Source organism: Eretmochelys imbricata, chromosome 2, assembly GCF_965152235.1.
Source record: "Eretmochelys imbricata isolate rEreImb1 chromosome 2, rEreImb1.hap1, whole genome shotgun sequence".
Taxonomy (NCBI): Eukaryota; Metazoa; Chordata; order Testudines; family Cheloniidae; genus Eretmochelys; species Eretmochelys imbricata.
This window is the reverse complement of record NC_135573.1, coordinates 253,290,587-253,311,593: the sequence shown is the minus strand read 5'-3', so window position 1 is coordinate 253,311,593 and position 21,007 is coordinate 253,290,587. Positions and strand designations below refer to the sequence as shown.

Below are 21,007 nucleotides of genomic sequence, written 5' to 3'. Positions count from 1 at the left end.
CTCTCTTTACATGGAGTTAATAGTTCCAAAATAATTGATGGGAAATGCTGCTCTTTACTTAGATGGAAGAAGATGGGTAGGTCACTAGGTCCTGGAAGCAGAGGGAAGACATAATACAGAGGCCTATTTTTATGATTTTATTTCTGTACGTGGAATAGGGGAAAGGAGAACAGAAGGAAACTGAAAGGAGATGTTTGAGATGAACTACCAGTGCAGAAATCATAGTGGCTAGTGGGGGTTTTTACTTGGTGACTAAGTAATGGGATTTCTTCCACTCTAATCCCTGTCTCTGTATCTTAAGTATTTCTAGAATGCAGCAAGAAGAAAAGGAGTACTTGTGGCACCTTAGAGACTAACCAATTTATTTGAGCATGAGCTTTCGTGAGCTACAGCTCACTTCATCGGATGCATACCGTGGAAACTGCAGCAGACTTTATATATACACAGAGAATATGAAACAATACCTCCTCCCACCCCACTGTCCTGCTGGTAATAGCTTATCTAAAGTGATCATCAGGTTAGGCCATTTCCAGCACAAATTCAGGTTTTCTCACCCTCCACCCCCCCACACAAATTCACTCTCCTGCTGGTGATAGCCCATCCAAAGTGACAACTCTTTACACAATGTGCATGATAATCAAGTTGGGCCATTTCCTGCACAAATCCAGGTTCTCTCACTCCCTCACCCCCCTCCAAAAGCCCACCCCCATACACACACAAACTCACTCTCCTGCTGGTAATAGCTCATCCAAACTGACCACTCTCCAAGTTTAAATCCAAGTTAAACCAGAACATCTGGGGGGGGGGGGTAGGAAAAAACAAGAGGAAATAGGCTACCTTGCATAATGACTTAGCCACTCCCAGTCTCTATTTAAGCCTAAATTAATAGTATCCAATTTGCAAATGAATTCCAATTCAGCAGTTTCTCGCTGGAGTCTGGATTTGAAGTTTTTTTGTTTTAAGATAGCGACCTTCATGTCTGTGATTGCGTGACCAGAGAGATTGAAGTGTTCTCCAACTGGTTTATGAATGTTATAATTCTTGACATCTGATTTGTGTCCATTTATTCTTTTACGTAGAGACTGTCCAGTTTGACCAATGTACATGGCAGAGGGGCATTGCTGGCACATGATGGCATATATCACATTGGTGGATGTGCAGGTGAACGAGCCTCTGATAGTGTGGCTGAAGTTATTAGGCCCTGTGATGGTGTCCCCTGAATAGATATGTGGGCACAATTGGCAACGGGCTTTGTTGCAAGGATAAGTTCCTGAGTTAGTGGTTCTGTTGTGTGGTATGTGGTTGTTGGTGAGTATTTGCTTCAGGTTGTGGGGCTGTCTGTAGGCAAGGACTGGCCTGTCTCCCAAGATTTGAGAGAGTGTTGGGTCATCCTTTAGGATAGGTTGTAGATCCTTAATAATGCGTTGGAGGGGTTTTAGTTGGGGGCTGAAGGTGACGGCTAGTGGCGTTCTGTTATTTTCTTTGTTAGGCCTGTCCTGTAGTAGGTAACTTCTGGGAACTCTTCTGGCTCTATCAATCTGTTTCTTTACTTCTGCAGGTGGGTATTGTAGTTGTAAGAATGCTTGATAGAGATCTTGTAGGTGTTTGTCTCTGTCTGAGGGGTTGGAGCAAATGCGGTTGTATCGCAGAGCTTGGCTGTAGACGATGGATCGTGTGGTGTGGTCAGGGTGAAAGCTGGAGGCATGCAGGTAGGAATAGCGGTCAGTAGGTTTCCGGTATAGGGTGGTGTTTATGTGACCATTGTTTATTAGCACTGTAGTGTCCAGGAAGTGGATCTCTTGTGTGGACTGGACCAGGCTGAGGTTGGTAGTGGGATGGAAATTGTTGAAATCATGGTGGAATTCCTCAAGGTCTTCTTTTCCATGGGTCCAGATGATGAAGATGTCATCAATATAGCGCAAGTAGAGTAGGGGCTTTAGGGGACGAGAGCTGAGGAAGCGTTGTTCTAAATCAGCCATAAAAATGTTGGCATACTGTGGGGCCATGCGGGTACCCATAGCAGTGCCGCTGATCTGAAGGTATACATTGTCCCCAAATGTGAAATAGTTATGGGTAAGGACAAAGTCACAAAGTTCAGCCACCAGGTTAGCCGTGACATTATCGGGGATAGTGTTCCTGACGGCTTGTAGTCCATCTTTGTGTGGAATGTTGGTGTAGAGGGCTTCTACATCCATAGTGGCCAGGATGGTGTTATCAGGAAGATCACCGATGGATTGAAGTTTCCTCAGGAAGTCAGTGGTGTCTCGAGACTCCAGCGAGAAACTGCTGAATTGGAATTCATTTGCAAATTGGATACTATTAATTTAGGCTTAAATAGAGACTGGGAGTGGCTAAGTCATTATGCAAGGTAGCCTATTTCCTCTTGTTTTTTCCTACCCCCCCCCCCCCCCAGATGTTCTGGTTTAACTTGGATTTAAACTTGGAGAGTGGTCAGTTTGGATGAGCTATTACCAGCAGGAGAGTGAGTTTGTGTGTGTATGGGGGTGGGTTTTTGGAGGGGGGTGAGGGAGTGAGAGAACCTGGATTTGTGCAGGAAATGGCCCAACTTGATTATCATGCACATTGTGTAAAGAGTTGTCACTTTGGATGGGCTATCACCAGCAGGAGAGTGAATTTGTGTGGGGGGGTGGAGGGTGAGAAAACCTGGATTTGTGCTGGAAATGGCCTAACCTGGTGATCACTTTAGATAAGCTATTACCAGCAGGACAGTGGGGTGGGAGGAGGTATTGTTTCATATTCTCTGTGTATATATAAAGTCTGCTGCAGTTTCCACGGTATGCATCCGATGAAGTGAGCTGTAGCTCACGAAAGCTCATGCTCAAATAAATTGGTTAGTCTCTAAGGTGCCACAAGTACTCCTTTTCTTTTTGCGAATACAGACTAACACGGCTGTTACTCTGAAACCTGTTAGAATGCAGCAGTAACTTAAAAGCTAAACACAGTAGTTTAGATTCCCTTAGGATGTCCCCTATGGACACTATTAGTAGATCGCTCTTCTGTTGTTCTCCCTCTCTCTCCCCCCGCCCCCATTCTGTTCATCTTCCCTCTCACCGTTTTTCACTCATGTACAGATTTTCCATTCTGGTTGAGAGATCTTTGGGCTTCCCTGCTGTGCTGCCCTTTCTCATCGTGCTGAACTTTCAGAAGGTAGAAATCCCGTGAATAACTGCCAAGAGGTGCATTTTCCACCTGGGCTCAGTCAGGGCAATGGGGGACAAGTCCACCCACCAGTGGGAGCCTCCAAGTAAAAGTTAAGTTCAGATCTCCCCAAAGGATACAGCTTCCCTAGTTCTACTAAGAGGTGGGTTCCAGACTTGTTACTCCACTCTTGTAATTTTTGCCTGGTTGAGCACCCATGATCTTTACCGTTTCCATTCCCCTGTTTTCACCCAATTTATCCTTTTCTCTGTCCGTTATGTTAATTATTTTGTAGTCAGAGTTGCTGTCAGTAAAAGTGGCTAAAGAGGGAGAGAGCAATAGCATGGAAAAGAACTTTACTTGGGCTTGGTAGAAGAACATAAGTTTGTCTGAGTCACTAGATAAGTACTAAGTGTACTTATCTTCAGTATTACAGGGAATAATACACACCCAGTCTACAGCAGAGCAGAAAACCCACCTCCACTTTCGATAGCTGTCTGGCTCCCTGTTGTCTATACAGGTAATAACATGGCTGTAGCAGATGTTAGTACTGGATGATCTTCAGTGTTGTCCTGAGATTACCATTTTATTTATCTGAAAGTGTTATCTGAAGTCTTGAAACTGAAGCTCACCATGTCTCTTGCACACCAGTGATTCCATAATATGATTAAATCTGAGTGTAGCGGAGGGAGCGGTAGTCAAACATCCCAGGCCCATGGTGCAATTCTGGATATAGTTACAGTAATTTTACAGATGCGCACAATGGTCTTATATAATTCTTGTAAAACTTCTCAATCTTTTAAAAAGAATATTTCTGTTGGTGACAGGTAGCTACAGAAAATTCACAGCATGCTGTTGTTCTTACCTATCTGATCTGCCTCATTTTTGCTCAATAAAAATTCCTCTAGTACCTCCTACATTTTTTTTGGTGGCTGCTGTAATCTCATTTGACCAGGAGGCTGGGATTGATTGCCCGCTCCTAAGATCTGTGCCTGTGTTGGTCAGCAGGAGGGGCTCTAGGTGTAGTGCAGCTGGCATTCCCACTACTCATTTCTTTATTCCCTCCCATTCTCTCTTATCTCCTGAGAGCGTGTGTGTGTGTGTGGGGGGAGGGGAGGGGAGGCATTAAAAAAAAAAAATGTTCAAGTTCTGTGAGGGAGTTAGTACCACCTGTATCCAGGGATGACTGCAAAAGGTCTTGAATAAATGTGTTTTAATATGATGAATTCAGATCTGGGTTTATGTAGTAGTTCTAATAGCCATCATAAGTCTTTTTAAAATAATGCATTAAATTTTGGCTGGACAATTGTTGTGAAGTTGACTGGAGAGCATTACTCACAAGTTTGACATATTTCACCTATAGTCATTGACAGTCTCACGTTTTTTATGGGAGGAATGGTGCTTATTGGCCAGAATTCTGAGAATATTAGTGTTCTGTTTTGTTTTTTTAAACTTTCTCATTCTGTCTTTAACTTCCACCTGGACATGCAACTGAGATGATGTCACATTCCAGAGTGCAATCCAGGTGTTGTTTCACTACCTGCCCTGTAACCTTGGGTGCCTCACAATGCTGTTGTAGCTCCCAACCTCCGCTGCTCACAAGCCGCATACCAATACCAATGTCTGTATATAGCTACTGCCCTGGTACAGCAAGTCTGATTCCAGCAGCCTGTCAGCAATATTCCAGCCACACTCAAGCAAGGCTGCTGGAAGCTAACTACTTGCAGGGTGACCCTCAACACATCCCCAGTCCTAAATTTTCCCCCAAAACATGGTCTGCACTGTCCAGCCCTCTTCTGAACAATTCAGGTATTAGAGGTCCATTACTCCTGTAAAAGATCAATATTCAACAGTTTGCTGCTTTAACTGGACTTACCAAACAGTTCAGTTTAAACACAACACTGGATTCATTTAGATTAAAAATAAAACAAGATTATTTAACTACAAAAAAGAGATTTTAAGTGAATTCAAATATCATTAAAGTCAGACATGGTTACAAGAAAAATAAAGATAAAATACTTTCCAGTAGCTAAAACTTAACAAGCTAGTTTTGGTTCAAGGTTAAAAAAAAAAAAATCCTTACCATAAGTTCCCAGTAACAGGGATAACCCAATTCTCAGGCCAGGATCTCCCCTAGGATCAAAAGGTCAGTTCCTTTGTCTTAGGTGAGAGAGGGAGAGATGCCTTGGGGTGTTTTTACCCCTCATTTTTATGGTCCAGTCATCCTTTGAAGTGCACGCTTCTGAGGCCTATGCCTCAAAGCAAAGTTCATTCAAACAGTAATGACGGTGACATGGAGTCTGGTGATGAAGGTGGCTCCATGCTCTTTCTGAAATACAGATGTACATTGTCTCTTGCCATTTCTCCCTCTTGCTGTCTCCAGGACTCTGTTTACTACTTACATGTAAATAGAGGTAAACATACATTCCTTTGTTTAGGATAAACCCATTTAACAAATGCCTAGTCAGGGCTATGTGGGTATGAACATGTGCTAACATCGCACAGGGGGAATTAATAATTTTACATATGATGTTGCTATGTACATTTCACCATGATATTATTGACCAGCAAGTTATTAGTTTTCAGATGATACTTCACAGGGCATATTTTGTACAAAGATTATTACAGGAGCATATAGGTTCCTTTCAGTCACAAATGGGCAACAGTGATCTCTGCTCACTGTTCAAGAATTTCAGGCTGCAGTATCTCCCTGTTGCTGCACTATGGGATCAGCATTAGGTATGAATCCATGTTCTGTTATGAGACTTAAGCTCTAGCTCCCAGCTGAACTATCCTGACAGCTAACAGAGTTTCTCGTAGCACATCCTGCTTCTGAGCTAGAGTCATGTCTCTCCCCCAAGCTGTAAGATACTCTCCACGGTATGTGGCACATACGCTTTCTACTTGTGCATATCTGTTGGAATGTGGAGGGTTAAGAACAATTATGGGTGGTGGTGAAAATTTTCCTCTGAAGTCTTCTAACATATCATGCCATTTTAAGCCTTTTCTGAAGGTTGCTTAAAAATATGCACTGCATGATAGGTAGGTGGCACTGTCTGACCGTCATACTGTGGATGTTTTCAGGTCCAATAACCAGATATGGTGATTTGTGAATTACAAATGAGGATTTATTCTGCAGTGGTCCCTAGTTCAACTGTCATCAGTTTTCTTTTCTGCATTTTTGGTTCTTCCAAAATGATATGAAGCTTTGGAAATGTTATCGAGAACCTTGCTAATCTGTGCTTCAGCAAATAGAAAATCCACAGTTGGCAGTTTAAGTGCAGAGCAGGGAGGCTGGCAGGAGGGGCCAGTGCTCGTGGTGATGCCATTAGGTCCATGTCACATCATCTCTTGGCACTGAGTTTTGACTACAGAAGTTAAGCAACTTATTTCTATCTTTCTTCCTGCTACACAGCATGGGGCATGCCATCCTATCTGTACTGTTGCCATAGTGCAGCCACTGCAGGATCATTAAGGAGGAACCCTTCTCTTTCGTGGCAGCTCTTGAGAGGCCGTATCACTTCTTTACTCTGGCGTTCAGCCCACCTATTGGGAGAGATTAAAGATGGCTGCTGCTATCTCTCTGTGCTGAGGAGAAAAGATCTCCCCATAGCTCCAACCTCTGCTTTTTCTCATCCAGTGAGAAGTGATGTGCATTCCCCTAGCGGGCTGTGAAGTGTATGACTACATACTGCACATAGATGACTAAAAATGGTGGTGATGGAAGTATGCTCCAAGTACAGTGTGTTCAGATGCTGCATAAAGTATCTTAGACTTGACTTACCCACACAGTCTGGGTCCTTTCAAGGCTTCTGCTTATGCCACACTATGTGGTGGTTTTACAGTTCAGACAAATGTGGACTAGGATTGAGCAATGCCTATTTTAGTTTGGTACAACTGGAATTTGACCCCTATCCATTGTTATGAAGAACTAGTACAGGAACCGTTGCGTCACCTAACCCTTTGCTGTTACAAATTATAAATGACTGGAGACTATACCCAAAACAAATGATTGTCAGCTTTTACAAAATGTAGTGTAAAAAGTAGGTTAAACTTTACATTATTGTTGTTTGGGATGAGCTGAATTAATCTGTATGATCTTGGAATTTGGTAACAAATTGTTAAATTGATTCTGTGATAATGTCTTAATTTATTTGGACATTTGTTCAAATATTCTGCAGTCTGACTGGAGACTTGCTAACGACATAGTCTGGTTACAGGCTTGACATACTGTGCCTTTCTTAATCATTAAGAACAGCTGAGGTGACCCTCTTAAGGTATGTCTACAGTGCAGATGGAGAGTCACTTCCAGCGTGGGTAGACCTATCTGTGCTAGCAGGCTAAAGACGGAAGTGAAGCTGTGGCTGCACAGACACTAGGGTAGGCTGGTGGCCCCAAGTTCAATCCCCTCTGAAACCCCTCTGAAACCCCAGGTGCATACTCGGGGCAGCCCGCAGGTGCTGCTACACTGCTCTTTTTAGTGTATTCGTGCGGGTATGTCTACCTGAGCTGGAAATTACACCCAAATGTCAAGTATGTACTGAAAATGTACTTTTAAGGGACTTTTAAGTCCTGTTCGTTCAGGACTGAAAGTCAAGTTTAGTTCAGAAATACATTGTTGATTACAAGGCATCTTCCTGACATGCAGTGTAGTTGTAACAGGATTTTAATCAAATAATTAAAATATGGCTCCAGTCGTGACTCAATTTATTTACCTTTACCTCTAAATAGGTTGTTTTCCTGCATTGAAGTTTTGGGAGAGGAACCAGAAGAGTTGCTTTTATAGATTAATTAAAAGAATAAGCAAACAAATATGAAGCTAAAAAAATCACTATCTAATTTACTTCTGACTTCCCCAAACTAATGAAATATAACACAATGCAATGATCAAATTAAGGTTACAACTGAGATTCAATCAATAGATCAGTTTCAATTTATCCAGCTCACCGATACAAAGATTATTAAATCAGTTTATGAAGTTTACATAAAAATGACTTCCGTGCTTCCCAGGGAATTAAGGACGAATTCCTTTCTTTTCATCTAATAAATTGGGCTAAGAGTCTACTAAAAGTAGAAGCACTACAGCAGCACAGCGACACCTGTAGCCTAGATGCTTCCCATGGCGACGGAAGGGGTGTTTCAGTCTGTCGTTAATCCACTCCCTGAGCGATGGTAGCTGGGTTGACAGAAGACCTGTTCTATCAACCTAGCCGCATGGACACTGGGGTTAGGTCAACCTACCTCCGGTGCCCAAGACATGACATTTTTCACACCCCTGAGCAAAGTAACTAGGTCAATCTAATTTTTAAGTGTACACTAGGTCATAGAATCTGGAATTCATGTGATTTGGTCTTAGCAGAGAACTAGTCCTGGTGTTGTAAATAACTTGAGCTTGTTTCATATGCAAGGGGAGGTGGTCGGTTTCTTCCCTCTGTTAGTTGTAGACTTAAGGCTTGGCTTAGCTGACGGTCAGTCTTTCATGTCTTCTCCGGATGGCTGGTTCAGGTGTTGATATGAGAGAATCCCCCCTTTCCTTCTGGATGGTTAGTCTTATATAGGGTTCAGTGTCCCCTTGCTCTCCCTAAGGGACCATCCTTTTTCACTTAGAGATTCCAGTGTGTTGGCTGTAGCTCATCATGGACCAATAATTTGGTTTCTTGATCTGAGGTCATAGTAGAAGTTTCCAATCTGAGGTGGACATTTTCTTGCAAAATCTGCTGCTGACCATGAGCAGATGTCTTCATTGTAAGCAGGACATGTGAGAGGCTGTGTCAAGGTTCCTCCCCCACTCTGAACTCTAGGGTACAGATGTGGGGACCTGCATGAAAAACCTCCTAAGCTTATCTTTACCAGCTTAGGTCAAAACTTCCCCAAGGTACAAAATATTCCACCCGTTGTCCTTGGACTGGCTGCTACCACCACCAAACTAATACTGGTTACTGGGGAAGAGCTGTTTGGACGCGTCCTTCCCCCCAAAATACTTCCCAAAACCTTGCACCCCACTTCCTGGACAAGGTTTGGTAAAAAGCCTCACCAATTTGCCTAGGTGACTACAGACCCAGACCCTTGGATCTTAAGAACAATGAACAATCCTCCCAACACTTGCACCCCCCCTTTCCTGGGAAATGTTGGATAAAAAGCCTCACCAATTTGCATAGGTGACCACAGACCCAAACCCTTGGATCTGAGAACAATGAAAAAGCATTCAGTTTTTTACAAGAAGACTTTTAATAGAAAATAGAAGTAAATAGAAATAAAGAAATCCCCCCTGTAAAATCAGGATGGTAGATATCTTACAGGGTAATTAGATTAAAAAACATAGAGAACCCCTCTAGGCAAAACCTTAAGTTACAAAAAAGATACACAGACAGAAATAGTTATTCTATTCAGCACAATTCTTTTCTCAGCCATTTAAAGAAATCCTAATCTAACACATACGTAGCTAGATTACTTACTAAAAGTTCTAAGACTCCATTCCTGGTCTATCCCTGGCAAAGACCAGCATACAGACAGACACAGACCCTTTGTTTCTCTCCCTCCTCCCAGCTTTTGAAAGTATCTTGTCTCCTCATTGGTCATTTTGGTCAGGTGCCAGCGAGGTTACCTTTAGCTTCTTAACCCTTTACAGGTGAGAGGAGCTTTCCCCTGGCCAGGAGGGATTTCAAAGGGGTTTACCCTTCCCTTTATATTTATGACAGGCTGGTATGAGTAGCTGGAAGAGACTTCTGTCTAATGGAAAAAGGCCCATTCTCACTTTGGTAAATATAATTAAAGATTCATTGTCAGTTACCCTTTCACACACTTCCACTCATTCCTTATGACAGTAAGCATGACAGGGAAAAAGGGACTCTGAGAGGGGGCCAAGTCCAGGATGAGTGCATGGCCTGCTCCAGTGCCCTTTCACCTAAACTTGGAGCTGCTTTAGCATTCCTTAATATAAACTTCATTCAGCATTTGACCAAATAAAGTTACCCAAACTCAAGTCTGGCCCATGTTCCCTACAGTAAGGTACTATCTAATCTTTTATCTGAGTGTAATACTTGTGTGTATAATTATCCCAATCATAATATTTGCTGTTTGTATAGCACTTTATCTTAAAACTGCTTTACAAATATTAAACCCCATAATGTCTCTGAGAGGCAGGTAAGTATTGTCCCTTTTAACGGGGAACGGAGACAAATAAATTAATTGACTTGCTGAAGTCACACATGGCTTCAACTGATTTTTCCGTGGTTGCCCAGCAATAAGTCGTCTTAGTGCATCATGCACAGCTTGCATCAAATTTCTGTGGTATGTTAAACCATTTTTATTTCAGGTAATCAATAGGAAGGAGAGACCCATTTGATAAGCTTTTGAAAATGAGGAGTTGAAACTCTGGTAAATATGAAAGGCAATGAAATCTGTTCAGCCTCGTTCAGGAAGGGCTAGGAGATGTCTCATCTGTACCATCTCTCAGACTTCAGTATCCCAGGGGGCGTTTGCTTAATAGTAAAAGCAAGGGAAGCAAGTGTAAGGGAAGTCTTTCCTTACTGCCAGTCACTTGAGAGCAGTGGTTTTCAAGCTGTGGTCCTTGGACCCCTCAGTGTGCACAGATTATGTCTAAGATTTCCAAAGGGATCCGTACCTCGATTCTAAATTTTGAAGGGGTCCACAAATGAAAAATATTGAAAACCACTGCTTTAGAGGGTAATGTGTTCTGTACGTGGAGGGGTGAAGTTAATTTTCCTAGTTTTCCCTGAAATGTGAACTCACATGGGGCTCACTGTATTGTTCAGTCCATCCTGTGTAGCTAGTCTTGCATATATGTTATCTGTCCATTAAGGAAAAGTACTTTTTAAAACCCGCTTCTTGTTTAGGGCTATCTTTTTAAAATAAGATCTTTTAATTGGATCTGTTTGGCTCCTGAGGGATATCATGATTGTGTCTGCAGTGGGTCCTGTGATCTGCTTAGGTTTCTTCTGATTCTACAGATTCTGCACGTTCAAGCACAATGTTTTAAACATTTTGATTAAAAGAATCATCTGTCTGAGAGCAGCTGTTTAGACTTCACTTTCCCTGACGGGCTCCCTCTAGGAGGCTGAAGAATCCCAGGGCGTGTCACTGTGGAGAAATGCTGAAGTTTTCAGTATGACCTGACCAGTCTTTTTTAACATGCTTCACAGAAATCTTTTCCTCCAGTAGCGCTTGGAATGTAATGCTGAGTTCTACCTGGTAAAATGTCCGAGACAATAGGGTTTGCAGGCTTTTATGTTTTTAGGAGGAGGGTGTTGGCAGTTTGCGTTGTCCTCGATTTCTAAATGGTTCTGATGCTTTGGCTGAGTGACAAAAATGTATGCAGATTCCTATTGCCCTATGCACAAAAATGTTTTGGTTTTTGTTCTCCTGGGAAAAAACAGATCTCCTGAGTTCAGGCAATGTGTTGAAGACTAGATGTGAACACAGCTGTCTTCTGCCAAGGCTGTCTTAGGTTTGGCCCAGCACTGACAGCAACACATTTAGCAGAAGACTCTGAGAAACTAACTAATAGTCTATTAGCAAGTGTGATCTAATGTTTAAAAAGCAAAAACAAAAAAACCTTGGTATAGCAAATGCGCCATTAAAGGAATACTCAAGATCTGCAACAAATTTGATCTGGCTTGTCTAGATATCAGTTGAGATGATTCACTATTTGCCCAGGATGTTTTAATGCCGCTGATGTTCTTCATATACAACAGTGTTTACAGTCATTTAGAAATATTTTCTGTGTTCTGTTATAGCATATCCAAGTTGGAAGTACCTTCTGAACAATGCGTAATTTGCCACCTTAAAAAGTTTGCTGTAATAGCAACAGTAGCAGAGAGCGGATATTAGGTTTGTAGTTAGTTGCACACTGCCTTTCTAGAAAGACCATTTTAAATCATACACTCTATAAGACTCATATTATCTCCTCTTTTTTTATTTTTAGTTCTAGCAATATAGCTCTCACTTCATCCAATAAATCTACTGTTTAACTTGCTTAAATCCTGAACAGAATTATCACTGTCCCTCTCTATGCTAACCTTCCAAGCAATACATTTCGATGGCATCTTCTTAATTGCCATTTTATCAAATAAGTTCCAGTGGACCTTTTTTTTTAAACTCCTAACAGTTTTCCTTTTGGATATTGAACATGCAGCTAGTAACCCATCTGGACATAGAGAAGACCTTGCTTTATTTTTCTGCGCTTCATGTTGGTATTTGCAGCTGCTCTGTTTTTGACGGCAGATTCAAGCTTTCTTTCTTTTTTTTTTTTAAAACTCTTTATTAATGTATTTTTTTTTGCAAGGGCCTCTTCTCCAGAGCATTCTTTTTTTGCTTATGTTATTAAATGTAATCTGAATGAACCCCCAAGTGACACTTCTTCTGTCAACAGGACTTTGACAGATGCCCAGATTATCATCATAAACAAAGAAGCAAGCTGTTCTCTTATTTTACAAGGCAAAACAAGGTTTTCTTGCTATCCATTATTAAAATAACCCCAAGCAGTTAATTCTGCATCCTGCAAGATGAATGTTTGTTACAGATGTCATGGACTCCAGGACTTTCTTTATTTAAAAAAAAAAAAAATCTACATGGGGACTGAATAGTTCAAAGGATTGGTACAGGGGGTCTTTCACTTCTGGTTCAGTGGCTGAATTCCAGTCCAGGTCTGTAGGGTCAAAAACCTGTTACCATCTGATAGAAGCTTGGTCTGCAGGAAATGAGCGCCTGGTCACGTTTCGTTAAATTCCTAGTAGGTGTGGTCTGCACCACAAAAATGATTGCAGTAAGTACTAATTGGCACCTTGGTTTGCAATCGCAGCAGATTGAATGGACATGGACTGAGTTTCTTTCTGACCCTTACGGAGCACGTCTTCAGTCAGGGATTAGACCCCTTGTAATGGTGCTTGCTGTGCCGCTTCCTGTGCTGTGTTAGATACGCAGGATTTAAGTTTCCAGGGTCCTGTTTGTCATCTTCCAAAGCGCTGAAACAATTTCATTCATTCTCAGAGTTGCAGGACAGTAAGTGAATGTACGTGTGATTTTAAATGTCCTGTATTTAGTGTCTGAACATAATCCATTGGAGTGCACAGGACCAGACTAGTGGGCTTTCAATAGGGCCCTGAACTCCTAGGGCAGTACAAGACAATCAGGTAGAGGTGGGCACCCTCTGAAGTAAGACACTTAAAGAAAAGAGAAGACTGGGATACTGTACCTTTCTCTGTTATAGAATTTTTTGTTGGCCCTGTACCTCTGAAATCATGAAGTGGCACAGAACTCAACGGTAACTGTATTTGGAGGGCTGGGTCTGAAAAGGTCAATTGGTTAATGAACTATGTAACTTGTCGTTCTGATTTTCCAAAACATATCATGACAAACCTAAAGCTTTATTTGACACCAAGAATAAAACTCTTTATCTGGACCATCTCCAGTAACTTTGCTGATGATGCAGTATAGAATACATGTGCTTTTATTTATGCAGCTAAATTGCTTCTGCATGAGAGTAATAAAACTTTTAAAAACACACTAAGCAGAAGTGGCTACCACTAAGCAGATACGTGGAGCACCAACATGCCATTTTAATGGCTGTTTTTCTCTTTTTAATCACATACTCACCTGAAGTGTAGCTCAAAGCATAACATTTTTGTCAAGCATAAAATGAAATGTAAAGAAACCAGTTCAATAAAATTAACTCGCCTACAAGTTGCGGGCCTACTGTGAAAACGAGGTGGTGGGGTATTTTGTATATTTTGACAGCGTCAGAACAGTTCTTGTTGGGTAATTGACTTTTGCATGTAAAGGAAGAGTTTCTTGTCTTTGTCTTGTAGAATGTGGCTCTTTCAGGAGGATCCACAATGTTCAGGGATTTTGGACGTCGACTACAGAGAGACTTGAAAAGAGTAGTGGATGCAAGATTGAAATTTAGCGAAGAACTCAGTGGTGGTTGGATAAAGGTAAACAAGAATTTCAAATATATCTGTTACATGGGTGAGTGAAATGAATGTGAATGCTTTAAAGCAACTGTTGCATTAATTAATAGGAGATTTCACTTCTGCATAAGAACCTGGGGAGGGTGGGACATATGAGGGTATCCAGATATACAGTTCAGTTGTGACTGCACCACATTAATAAAATTACGTTGTATGTACCATTAAAACAGGTGGACGTAGGTTAGCAAGCAACATGAAGGGACCCTTCTCTCAATGACAATGGAAACTAGGTGCAGAGTGATAACAGAACTTAATCTCTAGTGGGGAAGATTGTGTCCATTGTAATGCCCTTCAGCGTATGGTATAACTCAGGGTATGGAACTTCATTAACAAGTCCTGAGGCGGTGCTGAGACCTGCTTTCCTGAAGGAAGGTGTGGATTGTGTGCTCTGCATTGTGTGTGGGTGGAGGAACACAGGGGAGCTTCCAGCCCTGGGTAAAGATGTGTACCTCTCTCATTCAGAGAAGAGACCCTTGCCAGCAAAATGAAATTTATATGACTCACTAATTTTGAACCATTTTACTTTCTAGCCCAAACTGGTTGAAGTTCAAGTGATAACACACCATATGCAGCGTGGTTTGGAGGTTCCATGCTTGCTTCAACAGTATGTCTTTATGAAAATCTTTCTGAATTGTCCTGCCTATGCATTCTTTCTGCCATTGAACATGTTTGATATGCATACCCAGTTTAAAATGCTTTCACTTTTGCCATCCAAAATGATACATGCTATACTCAAACTTACTGGAATCCTTACAGTTTTTAATTGGGGAAAAAAAACCCTTGAACCAATGAGTTTTATCTGATTAAGGACTTCAGAATTTGACCCACTTTTGAACTATCCTGTATTTGACATCTGTAACATGGGATCGTCCGGATTCCATAAATCAGCGCTTAAGAATTGCAAAGACTCTTGGGATTCAAGGCCCAATCCTATCTTATTAATCATAAGAGAAAAAATACAAGAAAATTGGGCACAATTAATACTGATTTCACTAGACCCTTCTCCAGACAGATTTCCACCCATTAACTTTCATTTGATTCCCCAAAGAGTTCCTAGCTTACCCTGCTCCTAAAGGGACAGCATCCTGTCTCAGCACTGTAATCCAGAAAAAATACTGTTATTAGATGATCCTTTACTGGTGCACAGATTTATTGACCTGTTGCTGCAGTTTTATGTTCTTGATTCATTTTTCTTTTTTCTTAGACAGAATTTTTCCAAGTATGTCACACCAAGAAGGACTATGAAGAATATGGCTCTAGTATTTGTCGTCATAATCCTGTCTTTGGAGTCATGTCATAACACTTGTCTAATGAAAGTCATGGGTCAGATATCTTGCTGGTGAAGAAACACTTTTGAAATGGAAGAAGGCAGCAGTTACTGTATATACTGAAGCGAGATGTGGACGTTCATCTCTTGGAGCGTTTGGCTCTCATAGTGCACTACAGCACTGCATACGGCCCAGAACTATTTCAGCAAAAGCCATTTATGTGCCAACTACCTTTAAAGCCTATCCCTCTCTTCCTTCCTAAATGTGAGATTGTAGGTAATAGGTAAGTCTCCGTTGAAGAGAATGTGCAAAACACTACTGGAGTCAGTCTAGAAGATTACAACATTGTCTTACTGCCTCTGGAAAGGAAAAAGGATTTAAGCCTTTCCCACTGAAGCCCTGATTCTGCAATCCAACCTCAATGGATGGATTGTTGTGCCTGTGTGGAGTCCCATTGACTTCAGTGGGACTCTGCATGAGTACAAGTGTCCACCTACACAGATTACATTGCAGGATTGGGGCCTTCCTTTGTGCATAATGTGTTCTAAACTTGGAATACAAATGTATGTTTCACATCATTTTCAGTTTTATTATTTTCAGAGGGTGAAATGACAAGTTCTAAGCACAAACAGCTATTAGTGGCATGGAGCGATGTTACAAGTTTCCAATTGTGAGGCATGTACTGGAATTGTACTGGTGCGTCTTGTTGGCAAAACAAAAAAGGAATTTTTTTTGCCACGTATGCTAGAAAATGGTATTTTGTTTGAGTGACATGAACTTTAAGCAATTTGCTGTATTGTTTGAGATTTATTACAGCGTCTATATTATTTTTTGGTATGTCTGAATTTTCTGAAGCTATTTTATAGACAATGAAATTTTGTTTTGGTGTTGGTGAGTGGTGTACGAAGTGCTGCCTTACACCAATGAAATAAAAGCTGTTAACATCTTTACAAATACTGTTGTAGTTTGATTTATAAATTCCTTTACCTCTGTTTTATGCTTTGCCAGAGATGTTCCCAGGACAGCTTTCCATATGTTTATCAATATATATGATGCACCTATTGCAAAGGCAAAAATATAATAGAATTCTCTAGGTGCAGGTACATAATTATTTAAATCACTTGCATTAAAACAGATCTAGAATGACAACGAAGTATCGACTTAGGGTCTCAGAGAACTTGGCAAAAAACTCCCATTCCACCCAGTTCAGGTCACCTCCTTAAGCAAAAGCCCGAGTAAATGGAAAGCCTGGGAACCAGGGCTTGAATGTCCATGAATTTGAACTGTCATAAAATCAGAGGAAATTAATTCTGAAGTCAGAGGCCCTCCATTGAGAGTGCCCTGCTTCCATGTGAATTCTAAAGCTTGTTAGTAAAGTCTCTTCAGCTGGTCTCTACTGAGGTGGAAGGTGAGGATAGAGGTGGACACTTAGTCTTAGTTAGGTGCTCTGATACAGAGGTGGATTGGACAGATTAGTGAGCCTAAACTTAAAATGTAGGATTTCGTAGAACAAAACCAGTGTTGACAGTTAAAGTTAAAGTATAGAGACCATTAATTAATGCTCGACATTAGCTGTGTGATTCTTTTTTTTTTTAACAAGTCATTTTAAAATTAATACAGAAGCATTGTAAGAGTTCAGCCTGGATTAAACTGGATATTTTTGCTTTCAACAGGATGTAAAATCCCACAAAATGCTAGTTATTTTGGAACCTCATAGCTGGGGCAATGACCAACTCCAGTTGGTATTGAGACAAAGCTACATGGTACTCAAACTCAAGGGCAAAATAATTAGGAAATATATCTGGTGACTTGAGCAAGTTTATTCTTTATTTTGTGTGTGTGAACTTAGTGCTTATGAAAAGAAACAATTAGTTCATCATCCTGGAGATGGAAGGTTCCTAACCACAGAAAGAAGACAAAGAACAGTCATGGTGCAAATGCACAAACACTGCTCCTGCCAAATGTGTTTCAGCTCTGAACTAAAGAAGAATCTCCTTTAGGCATGACAAATTGGTTCTGTTTCCAGACTCATTTCAGTTCTTTGTGTACCAGAGACTAACGGACACAAGTTGCAGTGTGTGCTAGTGGGTTTGGGACTTGAGCCTTGCATTCTATCTCTCACTGTACCGCTAGCTTGCTGGGTGACCTCAGGCAAGTCATTTAACCTCTCTGGGCCTCAGTTGGTGGTAATGATATTGACCTCCTTTGTAAAGCACTTTGAGCCCTAGGGATGTGAAGTAATATACAAGAGCTAGGTATTAGTGCTTAAACCAACCTGAATTGCTGTCAGAAGTTAGAGCTGTGTAGAGCAGACTTAACTTCTGTTGCTGAGAGAGAGCGAGCTTATTTCTCTCACCAACAGAAGTTGGTCCAATAAATATTACCTTACCCACCTCTCTAATATTCTGGGATTAACATGGCTACAGCAACACTGCATACTTCACAGGTCTAACAGGTGCAGATTTTGATGGTGGTTTATAATGTGGTCATTTGACTATCAATTAGGAATTGAGACCACCAGCCTATTTCACAAGAGTCACTAAAGAGTTATCAGCTAATGGTTTTTAGTTTAGTCCAGCTCAGGCTGGATTTGAGCCAGCACCCTGAAGGCGGAAGGCAACATCTCCCATTACCAGTCCCCTGAGCCTTCTCCTTTTCCAGTAGTAAGTGTTTAATGGCACTGAAGGTTTTTATGACCCTAATGAATAGTGTGCATATGTTCACCGTGGTACTGTCAATTAAATACAATTAGTGAAGCCTTGATGTGACCTGAAGTACTAATCTTTCTGTAAATAATCCATTCTTTATGATTGCTGTGTTCTCTCTCATTTGGAAAAAATATGGTTGTGCCAAACTTGAAGCTGAGATGGATCACGTGACAAGTTTCTTTAAACCCACTAGCGATAGCAAGCAGGAATAGATCACCTCCTGCTTAATTGAAGAGCATTACATAATGTTAAAAATTATGTGCCGCAGTGGTGAAATAATTGCGGTAAATGGAGGCTCTGAGGTAAAATTGTGTAGTACAGTTATAGCTAGTTATGTCCGTCTTGAATAGCCAGTTTTTTGTAATAGTATTTTTAAACAGGGAAAGGGAAATGGTCAGGAGAAAAACTGCCACCTGGGGTATTTGCATGATTTTAAAAGGTTTTAAGTTTCCACATGGAATGCTTGTGACATTTGAGAGGTTCAAACTCTAACAGAATCCTTGTAGATTGACAATGTGTTGGTTCTGTGGTCGGTTTTAGTCAATGTTTCAACTCTGACAGTTCTGCCAAGGATTCAGGGCCTAATCGAAAGACAACGGAAGGACTCTCATTGTAAAGATCTGGTGGCTAGCATGTGAGTCTGCAGGCCTCTGGGTGACTGGTGCTTTCACACCACCAGCTGGTAGCTCTGGCAGAGCTGCAGTCCTCTGTAAACCCTGGAAAACTAGGCACCACAGGATGTGCTGCCCACAGAAGACCCAAATAGCAACACTCCCCGTGACCTCCAGTTGGTCCACATGCACTATTTAGGCATGGAGGGAATTCCAGGAAACTCTGTGCAACAAGCCAGATCCCTGACCTGCTGCTGAGACAAACCCTGCCTTGTTCCTGCACCCTCTTCTGATTCTTGGTCCCTGCATCCTTGCCTGGTAACTGGGTTCTGTTTCTTTGCTTTCCTAGCTTTGGTCCTGCATTGGACACACACCTGCTCCTGCCTTCCCTGACTCCAGTTCTGACTTTCAGCCCTGATTCTTGGCTCTGTCTAGTTTGACTCTTGGCTTGGTCATTTGGCCTCTGACTCTGTTCTGACCCCCTGTTCCTTTTCTGGTGCCTGACTCCAGCTCTGACTTCTAGGCCTTACTGCCCATGCCTTGGTTCCTGTCACTCGTTGGCTTTGAATCAGGCCTGTGATGGTCTTGAGCATATCCCTGTTGTTGTCTTGTGTGTTTCACTCTGCCTTCAACATGCTATGTGACTTTCGAGAAATCTCTTCATCTCTGTAAGCCTCCATTTCCCCTCCCACTCTTTTGTCTGGTACAACGGGGTTTGGGGTTTAATTAGTAGAAATGGGTATGCATGAGGTGCTTCACCTATAAAGAACAACAGGGAGCTGCAGAGGTGGGAGAGAGACAACTAGAGTGAAGCTGGAGTGACAGACTCCAGCAGGGAACCTTGAGGTATCAGGTGGGATTGAGAGAGATGGAGAGTGCTGGGAGTGAGTAGGCACCAGCAGGGAACTCTGACTCTAGGCAGGGAAGGCCTGGGAGACCCTCAATGGGAGAGACTGGGAGGGTGGACGTGAGTACTTTATTTTGGGAATGATTTTAGTTGTTTTAATCTAGCCCTAAGAAGGCGCATTACTGAACAGAATAAGAGTTGTCCTGCTGGTTTGTTGAAAAGAGGGGAAACTGCTGCTGGGGGCCATTTGCAGAGCCACCCTACAGCCATGAGGGGGCATTGCCCCTGTTACATCTGGTCTATTTAGATGGTAAGATCTTTAGGCACAGGGACTGTCTTACTATGTACTTATACCATACCCAGCACAGTGGGTCTCTGATTTTGGTTGGGGCCTCTGCCGTAGCGCAATAATAGTAGAGTAATATGTCATGGAGCAGGCACTAGTGTAGTGAGGCTTGTGGGAGGAGACAGGGTGATACAGAAACATTCAAATCACTGCACCACATGTGGAAATTGTGACTCTGCAAAGACAAGTGGGTTATGTTGCTTCTACTTCAAAATGACTCCAGAAAAAGCTTTCAGTTCATGCCTCAAAACCTACAGTAGCCTTAATGGGCAGCAGGTTTAAAACAAATAAAAGGAAGTTCTTCTTCACTCAGCGCACAGTCAACCTGTGGAACTCCTTGCCTGAGGAGGTTGTGAAGGCTAGGACTATAACAGCGTTTAAAAGAGAACTGGATAAATTCATGAAGGCTAAGTCCATTAATGGCTATTAGCCAGGATGGGTAAGGAATGGTGTCCCTAGCCTCTGTTTGTTGGAGGGTGGAGATGGATGGCAGGAGAGAGATTGCTAGATCATTACCTGTTAGGTTCGCTCCCTCTGGGGCACCTGGCATTGGCCGCTGTCGGCAGATAGGATACTGGGCTGGATGGACCTTTGGTCTGACCCAGTATGGACATTCTTATGTTCTTATGGCTACACTTATAGCAGTGCTTGGGTTATGTGTAGCTACACATGAAAGTGAAAGGCTCTGGCGGCTCCCTAATGTGGGAGCCTTTCCCCGCTGCTGGAGCCTTTTACTGTGGCAGGAAAAACGTGTCGTCAGCAGGACATTCCACTGCTAAAGTTAGTAGAGACGGGGGAGGCACTGCGTGGGCAGGTAGAGAGCTGTGTAGCGTAAATACCTTAAAGTTCAGGTGTGTAGTGTACGCTACTCGCCTAAGTTACGCCTCACCGCCTACACTGCTGTTTATACCTGCACTGCCTGGGTGTGCAGTGTCTACTGCACACGCTGCTGTCAGTGTACATGTACTTAGGGGCTTGTTTTGGTTTTCACAGCTTTATTCTAGCTTAGTGCAAGCCAAATATTTTTGGGTGACAATTTACTATCGTTTTCGTCGGTAGTTTAAAAATGACTCATAAAAC

The 21,007-nt window shown here is 42.0% G+C and overlaps 1 protein-coding gene across 1 annotated transcript in view; it reads left to right on the top strand.

Moving 5' to 3' along the window:
- ACTR3B (actin related protein 3B) overlaps positions 1–16,369 on the top strand; it is a 33,193-nt gene extending 16,824 nt beyond the window's left edge. Inside the window, 4 exon segments of the mRNA XM_077808761.1 lie at positions 13,986–14,111; positions 14,678–14,717; positions 14,720–14,751; positions 15,352–16,369. Coding sequence (XP_077664887.1) covers positions 13,986–14,111; positions 14,678–14,717; positions 14,720–14,751; positions 15,352–15,447 — 294 coding nt within the window. The 3' untranslated portion in view covers positions 15,448–16,369.
- The last annotated feature ends 4,638 nt before the right edge of the window (positions 16,370–21,007 follow it).